This window comes from Gracilinanus agilis, chromosome 1 (genome assembly GCF_016433145.1).
Source record: "Gracilinanus agilis isolate LMUSP501 chromosome 1, AgileGrace, whole genome shotgun sequence".
Taxonomy (NCBI): Eukaryota; Metazoa; Chordata; class Mammalia; order Didelphimorphia; family Didelphidae; genus Gracilinanus; species Gracilinanus agilis.
This window is the reverse complement of record NC_058130.1, coordinates 537,404,859-537,421,628: the sequence shown is the minus strand read 5'-3', so window position 1 is coordinate 537,421,628 and position 16,770 is coordinate 537,404,859. Positions and strand designations below refer to the sequence as shown.

Here is a 16,770-nt window from a genome sequence, read left to right as displayed (position 1 = left end):
GGAAGAACTTGAGAAAAATGTGTTGGCTGATACTTTTCTTCAACTTTCCCAATTTAAGGAATGTTTTGTGCAACTTGTTCTAGTGAGATTCTCTACCATTAAAGACTATACAACTTCCTTGTCTCAACTTCATTTTAAAAGAATAAGATTCTCCAACTAACTTGAAATAGGAACAAAACTAATGATACATTTAAAAGTATTTACTTAAATAGTTTCTACCTATTGATGACTATGACTACTTTTAATATTTTTTTTGGTCCCTTATTCTTTTTTCCTTTAGTTTCCTTCTCTCACCTGGTGTATTTTTCCCTTTTATATAGTTAAAACTGGTATAAATATTGTTAATTCCACTTTTTAATGTTTCATATATTTTTATGCTCATTATCTTAATTCTTAATTACATTATTAACTCTCTTCACATTGATAGTAGTAAGCAGTAGTTTGGCCATTTCCCTGCCATTGAACACCTCAGTTGTTTCCAGTTCTAGAACATTAATTCTGAAGAGTAATACTCAGCTCAAACAAGGAAGTTGTTTTTCTAGACTGAGAACAAATGGAGTTAATTCTTTGTGAACGCTAATTCATTTGTAATCTTTTTTAAAAAACCAAAGCATTGTTGTTTTGTTACCTAGGGGAAAAGAAAGTAAGGTGTGTATGGCTCATGGAATGAATTAATGTATAAAAAGATCTGTGTTTAGATAGATAAATAAACTGGCTAACATAGGGAGTGGGTACATGTTTTTTTTTTTTTAACTTATGATTACTTTTAGTATTGCTTTAGGTGCTTACTTGGTAGCACCTTTTGCCAACAACCTGTGTTTTAGAGATTCTTTGGAATACTAGAGAGGTTGTAGCACTGCCAATCGAAGGTCAAATACTAGAGGTTATGCCATAGTTGGCCAGATACAGCAAGATAAATCACAAAGTTGAGGTCAAATTTATTAACTGGGAATATGTCTAATGGTAGCTAGTGTTGGCATTGTGATTTTTTTGGGGACCAGCTATCAAGTTTATATATTTCTGCTATCTTGCATTTTGATCTCTTCACTATTTCATTATTTCTGATCAGAAAAAAAAGGAACTGTTACTCACAAGTCAGTTTTGAACCCCCGTAGCAATTCTTCTAGAAATCAAACGGATAGCAATTCTAGTTTGTTAGGAATTTGAAAGTAATGGAATAAAAGCAAATGTTTTGTATGTCTCTGCAATTCATCTATTTAGGCTACTCCTATTTCTGACTAGCAAGAATCATCAAAAGTTTTTTTTTTTTAACCAGACTTTCCTCAGAATTAGAAGAGAAATAATTAATTTTTAAAAGAGAATATAAACAGTTCCCAGTTCTGTCTTCCCAGAAGTGTGAACTTGAGCTTATTTCCTGGGGGGGGGGGTGTCATTTATACATGTCATCTACATTGTTATCCAAAATTATTCTCTTGTGGAGAAAGCAGCAGCGACAATAGTGAAGGTGGGCCTTTTACTTTATTGTGTAGAAGTTACCTGGTAAGATCAAGGCTTTGTTTGTGATATATCTTTCTGTGTCTGGCTAACTTTGACATAATCTAGAATGATGCTCCCTTCTTAATGTAGTAAAGTGAGCAGAAGGATGGATAATACTTTAGTGGAAGAAGGGAACATCTTAAAAACCTGCTTTTAAAAATGGGCATTGCTGATATTGTCATGGAAGGTTTATTAATAATAATAGAATTTATATAGCACTTTAGAGGTTGAAAAACACTTTGCATATGTTACTTCACTCATTCCTCACAATAGCTCTGTAAAATTGCCCCCATGTTGTAGATGTGAAAATTGAACTAAGAGAAGTTGTGTCTTACCTAAGCCATAAGAAATATAAGCAAGTATCCTCCTATGTTAGGTAAGATTTGAATTCAAATCTGCCTGATTTCTAAGTATAGCATACACACTGGATAAAAAAGATCAAGGGAAAACTTTAAAAGTTCTTTTTTGAGCCATTTTTAGTGTGAGGATAGTGTTATGGATTTTAAAAAATTGTTGTTTTTTTTTATTGATGTCTTGTATCACATTGATTAAAAAAAAAAATTCCTCCTCTGGTCTAGGAAGCCCAATGGATAGAATGTTGAACCTGGAGTCAGGAAAACCTGAATTAAAATCTGGACTCAGACATAGTCTCAGATTAGTTCTATGACTCTATGAGCAAGTCACTTAACCTCTGTTTGTCACAGGTTCTTCAACTGTAAAATGGGGTTAATAATAGAATCTACCTTGTAAGGTTGCTGTGAGGAGCAAATGTGATAATATTTGTAAAGTGCTTGGCACAGTATGTGACATATAGTAGATGCTTAATAAGTAATAGTTCCTTTCCCTTTTCTCCCCTCTCTGAATTAGTCTATTGCATTATTAGAAGTTATCTGATAAGATTGAGGACCTTTCCCCTGTCTTACCCCCAAGTCCTCTTTTATAGCAAAAAAATTTTGAAATGAGGGAAAAAAGCAGTTCAATAATATTAACATAGCTATTATCCAACAATATATGCAATATTCTACACCCAAAGCCCCCTATCCCACCAGTGAAAGGAGAGGAGTACATATTCTTGACTTTTATTCAGTGCTGATCTTGGTCATTATAATTAAAGTTTTGGGAATTAAAAAAGTGTTCTTTCTATTTACATTATATATATTGTTTTCCAGTTGAGTTTACTCTGTATAAGTTTATGTAAGTCCAAATGAACTGGGGAAAATAAAACCTCTATTTTGATTCTTTATCAATATAAGTCTATGTAGCTTTTAGACTTTGAGAGTTTCCCAATCACAGAATCAGAGTCCTTATGTATCAAGAGGTTGAATGTGATTCCAGGTCTTCCTGGTTTTGAGGCTGGTTCTTTATTCACCAGCGTTGGTGAAACTTTTAGAGATTGCGGGCCCAAACTGTACCTTCAAGCTGCCTATGAACCCCCCCACCCTGCATTACCCCAGGTAGTGGAGGGAGGAAGTGCTCATATTGGGTGAAGAATGCAAAAAATGCCCTTGGGTGCTTTGGAGAGGGGGAAAGGAACAACCCCCTCCATGCTGTCCAGCACTCGTGCCATGCCTTTGCCAACATGGCACTATATTCAATCACATTAATTGCTACAGTTGGTTTTGCTGTTACCAAAATGATGGGCATTTACTTATCTCCAATTATTTGCTATCACAAAAAAGCTTATTATGAATTGTTTTGAGTATATGGTACTTTTTTGTCTTTGATCTCTAAGCAGTAAGGTTTCTAGGCCAAAGGGCATTGACATTTTCATTACTTAAATTTCTTTAAAACCCTTACCTTCTGTCTTAGAATCAATACCATGTATTGATTCTAAACAGTAAAGGCTAGACAATGGGGGTCGAGTGACTTGCCCAGGGTCGCATAGCTAGGAAGTATCCGAGACCAGATTTGAACCTAGGACCTCCCGTCTCTAGGCCTGACTTAATCCACTGAGCCACCCAGCTAGAATTCCCCCCCCCCCTCCCAGCCCCCCTTACTTAAATCTGTTATTCTGAATTTCTTTCCAGGATGATTGTATTAAATTGCCATCCCCACTAACTAATTATTGTGCCTGGCTTCTCTCAGTCTCACCAATATTAAATAACTATTTCCAGCTACTGTCATCTTGCCAGTTTTTCTTGGTGTGTGAGGTAAAAATCTCCAGTGGCTTTGATCTGCATTTATCTTTTTAGTGATTTGGAACTTTCATTCATATGGTTATTAGTTTACAGTTCTTGATTTTTTTAACTCTTATTTTTTGTCCTAGTAATAACTCTGGGATAGAAGGGCAAGGGCTAGGCAAAGAGGGTTAAATGAATTGCCCAGAGTCATACAGCTAGGAAATGTCTGAGGCCATATTTAAACCTAGGTCCTCTTGACTTCAGCCCTGGCTCTCTATCTGCTATGCCACCCATCTTCCCCCACTGATTTTTTAAATAAAGTGATCTTTTTATAATCAACTTTAACACTGGAATAACTCAGCCTTGTTAGCATACATTTCAAAGTAAGAATGAAATTCTATTTCTAAACTGCCTTGAAGTTTGAATGGGATTTAGCATATAAATATTGTAGCCCCTACTGAGCAGATAGTAGGTACTTGAGAACTATTTGTTGCCTCATACTTCCAAGACTACCGTTATTTACAGTGTATAAAGTTCTATATGGACTTAAAATTAGAGGAATAGCTTACCATGAGAAATTGTGACATTTTCTTGCTCTAGACTTCAATTAAAAAATCATAATCTGACTTCTAGGTTTAGTTAATTAAGGATATTGTTGTCTAAAAGTAGGGGGATAGATTGTCAGTGTCCTTACCAGTCTACAAGACTTTTTACTAGCGAAGATTCTTACTTCTTAAAACCTGTAAACATATGTTGACTTTTTTTTTCCCTTATTCCCACCTTTAATTCCATTTCATGTCCCCTGAGCTGACTAGAGCTACTGTGCTGAGGCCATGGAGAACAGTTAGTGGATGAGAATTTATAATTTGTAAAACAACAGAGTTTTGGTTAGGAACCGCTGGGCTAGATACAAGACCTCATGTAATCCCTTCCAGCCTTATGATTCCAATATTGACTTTGTATCTTGAAATAAATAAAAAAATTGTCCAAAAGGACTTTGACTATCTTTTTAAGAATTATGCTTTATAACTCTCATGTGCCGTCTTTTACCTCATGCTTAGAAATCTGTTCATTCTGTTGCCTTCCCTTACTAATACATAGTGTCTTTTGTATCCTTCAGGACAATCTCCTTCCTATTTCTAGAGGAGTTTTTCATCTGTTCCTCAGCCTTATAGGGTGCTGTTCACTGTGGCACTTTCTGCCTCAGCAGGGTCCTCTTCTACTTCTCCTGTCTGTTACCATGGCAACTAGCAGCTGGGCTAGAGGGAGCTGTGCTCAGCCTGGGGCCAGATGGGAGGAGGTAAAGCAGGCAACAGATCTTGTAGGGGCAGTTCCCTGCGTGCCTGTGGAGAAGGATTGTAAAGAGATTCTAGGAAAACGAGGTACATCTTCATTTACTGAAATCATCTTCTAATTCCCTTGGGTCCACTGAAGAGCCAAGGAGTACTGGTCTACTTCTACCATCATGTTTCATGCTAAGGGAAGCACATAGTCTGGCCCTGGAATTGGAGCCCATGCATAAGTTCTTAGCAGAAGTAGATCTAGTGGGCTTGGCATCTGGCTTTAATCCATACCTGATTGTAAATATCCATTGTTTTTCAGGCAGTAGTATAAAGATTGTGTTGTATTTTATTCCTTTGCCATGCTATCAGACTATCTCAACCATATTTTTAAGAGAAAGATGAATTTGTATTTTTAACACAGCCTGCAATTATAATCCATTTTTTATATCCCTCAACTTGTTTTTCTCTAATGCTTAGTTATTCTAATTGTGATAAAGAGAATCATGAGACTATGTCAGGTATGTGAGGCAAACCTATAGAAAAAAGAGAGTTTTTCTTCTGTGTTTGAGCCTGATCTTGAATGCGAAGTCTGTACTACTGAATGTGGAAATGTTTGTTTGGTACTTGGAATCATTATCTCTGAGAGTTAGAAGAGTCTTTAGACATCTATATATGGGGAGGGAGGGAGGGAGAGAGACAGAGAGAGAGAGAGAGAGAGAGAGAGAGAGAGAGAACACTATTAAGGGTTGCATACTTAGCAATTGAACTGAGGCTTATTTTTGGGCAGTGTCTATATTATAGATTTAGAACTAGAAGGGACCTTAGGAGTCATTTAGAGCATACGATAATCCCTTCATTTCTATGAGGAAACTTAGGCTCATAGGTTATGTGGCTTCCCCTAAGATATATTGATGAGTTAAGTGGCAGAGCCAGAAATCAAACTCTTATCCTTGAACTCCAAATATAGCTCAATTCTACTATAACCTACTACTAGTTATACTTGTAAAAAATTTAAAACCCCTAAATGTTTACATAATAATTTTTAAAGTTTGAAATGAAACACATAAAACATATTACATAGATATTGAATTAGATCTATTTACTTAATGTCTTATAAATCAGATGTAATTTAGAGGATCCTATCTCCATCCCCACTATTTTTTCCATAGTAAATTTCCTTTCATTCAAGCAATGATAGTATGTGGATTTTTGCCTTTTAAAACTTCTACGGATCTCCCTGCCAACACAAATGCATCTCATTTCGTCTGCTTTTTACTTTGTTTATTTGAGGTTTTAATTAAATTTGTCAAGGTATGCAACCTGCTCTTGTCTTCTATTTGTTCAACTATTATTCCCAATAATATTTTTAGGGATAGGGATTGTTAATGCTATTGTGCACTTTTAGGCTGGACACTGAGATCATCAGCTCTTGGGCACTTGACCCTGGCAATCATATTTTTTTCCCCTTTTTTTGAATAGATACATTACCCCAGGGATGGTCATTTAATCTTGTAACAGAGCATTGAGCTCAGGCATACAATGATGAAAAGTTTGATTGAGAAGGGACCTTTGTGATTTAGTCCATCCCCACCATGGTATAGATGGCAAAGTGATGCCCTCAGAAGTTAAAAGATTTGCACAGGGTTGCACAGTGAATTTGGAGCAGAGCCCCAGACCTGAACTGAATTCTCCTGATTTATCTAGTCCTGTGCTTTTTCTGTCTCTATAAATGAGAAGAAATTCCTTGCTTATGCCGCCATAGTTACACAAATTATGTTACTGAATATGTGTATATAGAATGACAAGAAAAGTGCTTTGTTGATGGATACTGGGAAAAAGATGCTTTCATTGATTGTATTATTTACTATTCCCTGTTATATATTCTAGTATTGTAGTAATTTAGCATTTTTTGCTTAACAGCACAGCTGCTTTTTTCTGCTAGTTGCCCAGCTAGCAGAAGGTAGTCGATTTTCATGTTAGCCTTCTACAAGTTTTTGTTTTTATACTTTTTAATGGAGTGATTCATCAGCAGAATTTGGATTAATCCCCCCCCCTCCCCCCCCCAGCTCTGGACAGAGTATGTAAAAAGTAGATGCAAGGTGGGGAAAGTGTGTGTATCTTACTTGGTCTTAACTTTATTAAAATGGGTAATGATTTATTACTATCAAAATGCCTTCTCTGGGAACATTTATTTAAGTCCTTGGAAGTTTAGGAATCAGGAATCTGTTCCTGCTCCATGTAAAGAAATGATACATATTCCTTTATCATTACCAGTGTCTCTTAAGGAATAGTTACTTAACCTTTTAATTTTCATTGTAAAACTGTTAAGAAAAAAAGGTTAAATTATATTGGTAGTTCTTCCTTCCTCAACCTAGTATCAGTGTCATGGACAGGTGTCTTGACTGGGGTGGACCTGAGTAACCTGCAACCACCATGAATGAAGGAGTTGAAAAGGTCTGTTATGGTTTTACTGCACTTGTGATGATTTTGATGCTTCTCATGGGGGGTGGGGGGGAGGAAGGAAAGAGGAAGAGAACCATGAAAGGTAAGTTGTCTCAGGATCCTTCCCTCCTACTAGACCAAAATGTGCTTTAACACCTAGTCGTAGTAGACTATATTGTTATTTCTGTCAGTGACCCAGTAAATTGGACAAAATAACTGTTCACGTATAGGAGACTAGGTTAGTGGCTTTCTTCCTGTCCTAAATTACAAAAAAGAACAAAACAAGAACTTGTCTTTCTATTAGAGATGAAGATGACATCAATGACGTCACTTCCATGGCAGGAGTCAACCTCAGTGAAGAAAATGCTTGCATCTTAGCAACAAACTCTGAATTAGTTGGCACGCTGACTCGTTCTCATAAAGAAGAACCATTCCTTTTTACGGGGGCTCTCCAAAAGAGAATTTTAGACATTGGTAAGTATGAATGTTTCTGTGACAGGCAAAGTGCTTGATGTTGATACATATGGTGAAAAGGATAAAAATGCACATTACCACACATGACCACTAATATTGTCAGTATATTTGTGTGTGTGTGTGTGTGTGTGTGTGTGTGTGTGTGTGTGTGTGTGTGTGAGAGAAACTTTCCAGGAAAGAATGCATAGTCTAATGATTCCAGAACTCCTTGAGATTTATGGAAGATTTCTTCAGATTTCATGGATATGGTGGGGCAAAAATTTTTTTTTTAGAAATGTATTCTCTGTATCTGGTACAGATCCTCATTTAGTTGGCAAGAGGTCAAATTTAGCCATTGATATTTCTTTGGTTTAGTAGAGAACATTGCATCTTTTCATGTGTGGATCCATATTTATATACAGCTGTGTTATGCATACCTCTCATCATGTCATAACTTCTATGGAGATGTGGCATAAGGGAGGCACGTGTGCATGCGTATGTGTGTTCTCATATATTAAAACTAGCTAAGGAGAGAACAAAAGCAAAAGGGTTTTTTTTTTTTAAACTTAGTCCTAGAATGAGACACAGCTCATCTTAGTCTTAAAAAGTGTTATGACTATTTTAAATAAAGATGTTCTTCATTAGGCCTAAAAAGTAGTAGGAGTCCATTTTACATGTTGAAAGAGATAACAAAGAAAATGCCAATGTCTGGGTCTTAGGCTTGAAGATGCATATATTTATGTAACTAGAAGCATGTATTTTCTTATTCGAACTCTTGTATATAGTACCTTATTTTTAACCAGTTAGTATTCCTCCCTTCCCTTCTGATCAGTTGCTTGAAGGAAGCATACAGGTAAGCTTTGACCATAGATCAATGAAGATCTTTATTTTTGTTTGAAAGACTGATGCAAAAAAAATCTCATAGGGCTATTCTTGAGACTTAGTTTTGCCTATGTATTAAAAAAAAATTACAGTTGTGTGACCTTGGGCAAGTCACTTGACCCTCATTGCCTAGCCCTTACCACAATTCTGCCTTGGAGCCAATACACAGTATTGATTCCAAGATGGAAGGTAAGGGTTTAAAAAAAAAATTACAACCTGATTTCAAGTGTATTTCACATTAAAAGTTTCATTTTTTATTCTGAACTTAAACATTAAATAAATGGAACATTTCCAGTTGTATATTTGAACAGTAAAATCTGAAGCTGCAGATCTTTTATGTATAGTTCCCTTTCTTATTGACTGTATATTAAGTTCAGCTTATAGCTGTCAAAGCTGTCCTGCTTGTCTGTACTTCTTTCTACTTGTGCTTCTTTCTGACCTTGTTACCTTCTCTGCATTGTTTAAAAAAAATAAAAGATGTTAGGTATACCCTATAATTAGCCAATCTAAGAAATACATAGCAAGTACTTACTGTCTATAGGCAAATTTAAATTTAAATCCTGCATGAAAAGCAAGGTTTTTGGACACTGATTTTTAGAAGGATTTATTACTTTTTAGTCTTGCAGACAAATTAAAATGAGCTAATCTTCTGAAGATGAGATCAAGGTCAATGGATACTAATTACAAAATTTCAATTTCAACATAAATGCATAGGAACAATGATCTTCACTCCCCTCCCTTCCTCTCTCCCTTCCCCTCCACTTGCCTCTCCTCCTCTCCCCTCCCTTCTCCTCCCCTCCCCTTCTCTCCTCTCTCATTTACATGAATAAAGAATGTCCAAGCAAGTTGTCCTAAGTTATATAATTGAACTTCTCTCCTTCTTTCCCTTACCTTTCCCCTCCAGGTGCTGGTAGGCAATTTGAACTGAGTTATACATGTATTATACAAAATGTATATTTCTTTAATGGGATATTTGCTTACTTCTTTGAAACTGTCATTATAGCTGTAGAGATAGCTCCCTTTAAGTTCTGTGACAAGCCAGATTCTCTTCTAGCTTTTTGTGTAGTTACTAATCTGGCATATGCAGTTTTATCTACATTTTTCTTCCATTGATCACCTTATGGCATTAGTCACATTAAGGTACGTGCTGACCCTTGAGTAGGGGCAGATATTTTTGCTGCACTGTTATTCTTTTCCACGCCTTACTAAATGTATTTCTAGCATCATAAAGATCTTGAATGTGTGAAGGGAAGACATTAATATTGGCACAGATGTGCTAATAATCTAGGTCAGTGATGGGGCAAACTACAGGTGGTGGGCCAGATGCAGCCCCCTGAAATGTTCTATCTGGCTGCATCCCTAATCTGATGAATACAATAAGTCAGATACAATACACTGAAACTTCGAAAGAGTTAACCTTAGAAACAGACTGACAGATGAGCATTTCCTTTCCTTTGGCCCCCTCTTTAAAAAATTTGCCCATCACTGATCCAGGGCATTGTTCTGGGACCAGGTATTTTGTGATTTTGGTGGGGGGCTACATAAGAAATAGACACTGATAGTCATGTTATTTTAATGTGATGAAATTGTAGGCAGGGCTCACTCCTGATTTTCTTGGGAAGTTTTGGGGGTTTTGCCCCTACTTCAAACCATAGGTTGAACTGTACTTTAGAGGGGGAAATGGTGTTTATTACTGACGTAAAATAATTTAAAAAAGAAAGTAAAGACTAAAATCATAATTTCACAAAAGTAGAAGAAAGCCATTTGTTCTAAGAATTATGTTCAAAAGCAACTCTAGTCCCTTTGAGTAATAATAGACAATAAAACAAGACAATAATCCATATTAGTAAATTACTATATATAAATAATTTGTTTCTTGAAAGGCTCCTAAATGTCATTTAAAACTTTCTTCCATTTAACAATTTTTCTTCATTTTATAAAAATAACATTTATTTAAGTGGTATTTAAATATGATTTACAGTATTTTTGTGATTTCAGAATCTTTAGTATGTAATTTTTTTCATTAGCTGCTTGGTGAATGATATAAAACAATTTGTGAGAGCATCTTTAACATTAGTAGGGACTGTTTTCAACTAGATGTTCCAGTAGCTGTTTATTTGCAATTTGTATAACTTTGTAATATAATATAAAAATAGAAACTTTTCTGCAAGCATTTTCAGTGTGTTGTGAGATAGGGATGGGAGGGGAATATGTTTTATATGAATTTTGTATTTCATATAAATTTAAGCTGAAAATTTTGACCAAAATGGTCCATATTTATTTAGAATATATATATCCCTGCCAACATTAAGGGATTATACGCAGATTTATAGTTGGAATAGGCCTTACAGATTAGATCCACACACAGAAGATAACTTTCTTAAGCTCACTATAATAACAGATGGGTATTGAACCCAAATCATTTTACTAAATCTGTAGTAATCAAAATTTTCTAATCTTAGCACCCATTCATACTCTTACAAAACTGAGGGGCTCCAAAGAGCTTTTGTTTATGTGGGTTATAGCTATCAATATTTACCATATTAGAAACTAAAACTGATAATTTATGTATATGTATGTATACATCTAAAATGTACAATAAGTTTATTACATGTTAAAATAAATATCATTTTAATGAAAAATTTACTATTTTTCAAAACAAAATAATTCAGTGAGAAAAGTGGCATTGTTTTCTTTTGGAAAAGTGATGCAAATCTCTTTAGTGTCTAGCTCAATAGAAGATAGTTGGATTCTCATCTTTTTCTGCATTCAGAATTCTTAATGTTATTTTTCTTGAAATATATTTGGAAAATAATAGCTGGGAATAAAAGGGTATTTTATAGGCAAATAATAATTTAATATTATTATGAACATCGTTTTGAACTTATGGACTCCCAGAAAAAAAAAAATCAGAACCCCCAGGGGTATCTGGATCACATTTTGAGAACTTTTATTATATTATTATATATTAGCTCCTGTAATTAATAACAATGAGCATATGTCATAATAACAGCTAGCATTTTATATAGTTTTAAGATTTATGTAGCACTTTATTAATATCTAATTTAATTTATATTTATGGTGCTTTAAAGTTTGCAGAGTACTTTATACATAAGAATTTAATCCCTAATACATCCATGAGAGAAGTTTTTACTATCTTCCTACTTTGCAAATCGAGGTCTCTTTTCATTGTGCCATGCTATCTCTTTCCGAAAAGTGTTTCTCAAGTAGAGGTGCTCTCAAAAAACAACTGTGTCGCTATAAATGTGAATTGTTGATTTTTTTTTTTTTACATTAAGTATATTGTTCCTATTTGGTTGCATTTTTTATTTGTATCAAAATGGTTTCCCCTTTCTGTGGTTATCTTTTAGAATTGGTAATCCCCAAATCATTCATTTGACTTGAACATGTATTTTTTGCTCTTGTATCTCTCAGTGTGGTTATGAATTAATAACATATCAAAGAAAACAGTAAAACAGTGTGATACAATAGAAGGAGTGATAGACTTTAAATTCCAGTCTGATACCCATATGACCTAGAACTAGTTCATTAACTTTTGTTCCTCAGTTTCCTCATCTGTAAAATGAGAAAGGATAGAAGTAAATTAACTTTTTAGCTCCCTTCCAGCTCTAATTCTTTGATCAATCAATCTTTTGACCACCACACATAATAAAGGTCTGATCAAGGAGGCAGTGAGAAGCTTTGTAGCTTTCTCACCATCTGTGTTTCCTAATTCTCATTGAAGAGGAATAGCACCTCCCAGATTTCTGTGTAGGAAATCAGACTTATCAGAGCTGTCTCTTTAATCTTGCTGTCTGGCTTATAGGTCCCTAGGTTGAAAGGAGACTGATGAAGCATTTGTGGTTTAAAAAAGATTCTTTCAAAAAGCCATGTAGAATGTGGAGGCAGATCTTCAAACTGCTGTACCTCTTTTGTCAAACTTAGAGGTAAAAGCCAGTATTTTGAATGATCGTCAAAGAATGTAAGCTCTTTAAGGGCAGGAACTGTTTGGTTTTTGTCTTTGGATCCCACACATCTAGCATAATGCCTTACATACTGCCTTCCATTTAAATAATGTCTTATTAACTAAAGAGAATGTGAGTGTTCTGTCTCTTTTGGTGAGAACATAAATATTTGTCTCATAGTCTTTTGTGTGCATGATCACATACATACTTATATTTTCAATTAAATTTTCCGCCAATTGATATTTATTTTCTCTCTCCAGAAAAACAAAACTCATAAGCTCAAGCAAAATAAATTCCCATATTGGCCATGTCCAAAAATCAAACACACACCATTTTCAGCAGCATTAAAAGCCCATTTTAATTTGGCCACTGAAGTATGTAGAGTTAATAGTTTTAAAGTTTTTAGTGCAGGTAGGTGGACACATGCTTCTGAAATACTCTTTAGCCACTAATGAGGAAGAATGGAATTGATTATTTGCCTTTGGTTATGTAGTCCAAATTGTTTTCATGAAGCTATTTTTTCCATATTTAATCAAGGAACTTTTCTATACCCAATTTAATAACAAAAAAAAGCAGCTAGTAACAGGCTGCTCACATTGGAGATTTTCAAATGTGAAAATCTGAGTGGATACTTTGGAACCTGCTTCTTTTAATTCTAATTCAGCTACCAAGTTACTTGTTACTTTATAGAAACAATGCCCTTATAGGCACAAACAAAATTAAAAGTGAATAAGGACTTATAAGCACGTAGACAAAAGAGCCATATTCCAAATTCATTGAAATAAATAGCATGAATTGTTAACAACTACTGTTAAATAGGGAACAATGTAATTTTCTATTTTAAAAATTACCAAAATTAGCAGAATATGTCACTAATTTCTACAGTTATTGTTCTCCCTCTTGAACACTAGACTTGATCTGTGTTCTTATTAACTTTGTCCTATAAATGACCTTGCATAGAGAATGATTCTAGGGGCTAAGTGAAACAATGTCTATATTTTCTGAAGCTTCAGGCTAAGTTTTATTAATGTAATGTCTAAGATCTTTGAAGTTGTGACTTTACCAGGAAAATCATAATCTCCAAACCTTTATTCATAATGGGTATGACTTCCAGGGGGAACAGAATACCTGCTGTGCTAATTATTTCAATTATCAGCCACTGCTAAAACATGTAATGGATTTTCTCTGCTTCCACAGGTAAAAGGCATGACATTATGGAACTTAACTCTGATGTTGTGAACTTGATCTCCCATGCTACACAGGAGCGATTACGAGGCCTTATAGAAAAACTGACTGTAATTGCTCAGCATCGAATGACAACCTGCAAGGTAAAGAAAATCATTAAGGAAGTTCTGAGTAATTTTTTATTCTTTCCTATGTTAAAAGGTTCATGTATTGTGTATCTTCATATATTAAATATATTCCTGTAGAAACTAGCCAAGTTTTTTCCTGTAAGTTGATATTTGTGTAAAATCATTCATACTCTTGATTGTTTCAGAATTTAGAGCATGCAGATATATGTGCACATGGAAAAATAAAATTAAGGTTTAATCGAAGTAGTTATCCAAAGGTTTGTGGTGGCAGAGACTTCAGATTTCACCTCACTAAGTTTGTGTTGGAAAGGAAAAAAATTAGAGTGCTGTGCTAGTTCCCTTTTTATTTTGTAAAAATGGTAGCATTGTGGTTAGCATTCATGTCTCCTGCTAACATAATGCGTAGGAACCCATTGAGTGAAAGCTGATGTCCCTGATGAATACGACTGCCTGCATTTGTAAAAATCATAGAATTAAAATGCGTAGTGTCCCTCGTGATGTGATCACACTCACTAGCCATTATCAAGATGAAGGCACTGGAGGCAGTTGTTAGTTTGGGGAGAAAGAAATGATTGGGCGATGAGGAAGAAAGAATAGCCTCTATTTCTCTTCCTTTATTAAAGAATACTGGATAAAACTGGTATTGGAGTAAGATTACAGGGGGATAAGAAAAAGCTGGGATGAAAGATCTTATAACATTTGAGGTTTGTAGTATGGTGACCACCATGGTGTCCTAGCCATAGGTTAAGAGGAATCCAAGGGAATATCAGCTGCCACATCACCGGTGAGTCCCCTAGAGCAATTGCCCTACTTTCTTTACATCACTTGGACCTTGGGGAGAATTGGATTGTTATTGCTGAAGTCCTCAAATAACATGATAATTCTTTTATGAAATTTTGCTGGTCTGAGCAACAGCCATATGAACTCAGCAGTAGAAAAGACTCTGGAAAAACAAAACCTAAGGGATATCATGACCACTGTTTCCAGAGCCCCAGGGAGTAAAACTGTGTATGCTTTTTATTATTCTCTAATTTGAGAACTGAACTGAAAGCTTTGGATGAGAAGATTCTGATATTAGTCTTTAGTCTTTGAAGCATACTTATAGCTTCTATCAACTTTGGGTTAAAATGAGGTTCATTCTATAAGACTTACTTTTTGCATTTTTGAGCTATACCCCTTATTGTTCCCTTTTTAAAAAAAAAACCATGCATTTATCAATGTAGCCACATTTTCATTGAGCTGTTCTTGAACAATTAACATAGTCTGTCAGTACTAGGTATGGAAGTTTTGAAATCTGTTGTTTTAGAAAGTTGTGTTTAGCAGTCTGAATTCCATTCAGTATACTATTGACTGCAGTCTTTACGCTGGAACTTATTTTATACATATACAACATATACACATACAACAGTAGCATCTGTTTTGGGGGTTTTCCTGCACCTGGCAAACTGGGAAGCATATATTTTACCTTAAAGATGTCATTAGGTAAGAGCTTGTGGCCTTCTTACTTTTCTAATGCTGTCCTCATTGCCCCATATTTCAAAACCTTTCTAAGGAGTTACTCATATAGAAAGAAAGGCAGCTATGGCATCTTTTGTCTTAATTTAGCCATGTTTGGCTTCAGTATTGAATGATTATTACCCCTTATCCATGGTGCTTGGATTCAGCTTCTTTCCTCTTCTTCAAGCTCATGTGAATCATCTTTGTTATATTGTTCAGCCATTCCAATAGAGAGTTGCCACTACAGTCACTGACTGCTGTTGACATTTCTACTTTCTGATGCTCTTTCACTTGGCTTGCTCTCTTTAGATTTATACTTGAAAACAGTTTCTCTTGCAATGTTTCCTATTTATGTAAATGGAACTTTTTAAAGAGGCAACAAGTCTATATTTGGGTGTTCAAGGTGGCACATACTTGCTATTAATATTGCTACCTAGTGTTTCCTACTGAAGAGATGTGCTTATTCTCTGCAAGCCATTTGCTGCAGATTTGGTTTATTTTTTTTCCTCAATAGAAAGATGCCATATTTCATTTTTTGGATATGGTTTAGTTGTTGGCATTGATGGCATTTGGTTTCTATTGGTTTCTTTATTCTTAGTAGAGTGTTTAATATGTAGTGGTTCTAAAAATTCTGTGAAGCATGCTTTTTTTTTTTTTTTTTTTTCTGTTCATCCATGAACAGTTTACCTGGGTCTACCAGCTGGGTAGCCAGGAAGGAAGGTGGTGAGGTCAGGGTTACTATTTAAATAAGGTTAAGGACTCAGTAGGATGAGAGGGAGGAGCTTATCTGTGGAGCAACATCTGGAAAAGTAAAGGAAGATGAGTTATGCCAGGGACAGCTGTATTTGAGTAGGAGAGATCTCAGCATGGCAGTGAGATTGGGCCAAATTTCTGATTTGCACCCTCCCCCCCACTTCATTTAGTGTGTTGTGTTCCATTTTAAATTAAATCCCGTCAGTAAATTATCTCCAGAGTGTTTGAAAATGAAAATGGGTAAAGAGGAGGTATTTAAGAAACCACTAGTGATTTTGTTTATACACTTCTATGGTTGGCCTGTAATTTATTCCATACTTTTAACTTGTATTATTTAACTCTATAAAGCATATGAAGATTTTTTTGTGTATTAGACTCTAACCAAAATAAGTAGTACTGTTACAGCTTTCCCCCTTAAAGTATGTAATACTCTTTTGATCTGGTTAAACACAAACAATAAAAATTTAATTTTAAAAGTAGAATTCTGGGCATATGAAACTTCCCTCCCCCCCTTCCTGGTTAATTGAAACCCTTGTAAGTATAAGAATGAAAAAAATATGGGGAT

The 16,770-nt window shown here is 35.1% G+C and overlaps 1 protein-coding gene across 2 annotated transcripts in view; it reads left to right on the top strand.

Annotated features, from left to right (window-relative positions):
* The window catches only part of TAF4B (TATA-box binding protein associated factor 4b), a 196,632-nt gene that overhangs the window by 94,819 nt on the left and 85,043 nt on the right, over positions 1-16,770 (top strand). For both annotated transcript variants that reach the window (XM_044666491.1, XM_044666499.1), the window contains 2 exons: positions 7,647-7,816; positions 13,840-13,970. In XM_044666491.1, coding sequence (XP_044522426.1) covers positions 7,647-7,816; positions 13,840-13,970 — 301 coding nt within the window. The remainder of the gene's footprint in view (positions 1-7,646; positions 7,817-13,839; positions 13,971-16,770) is intronic.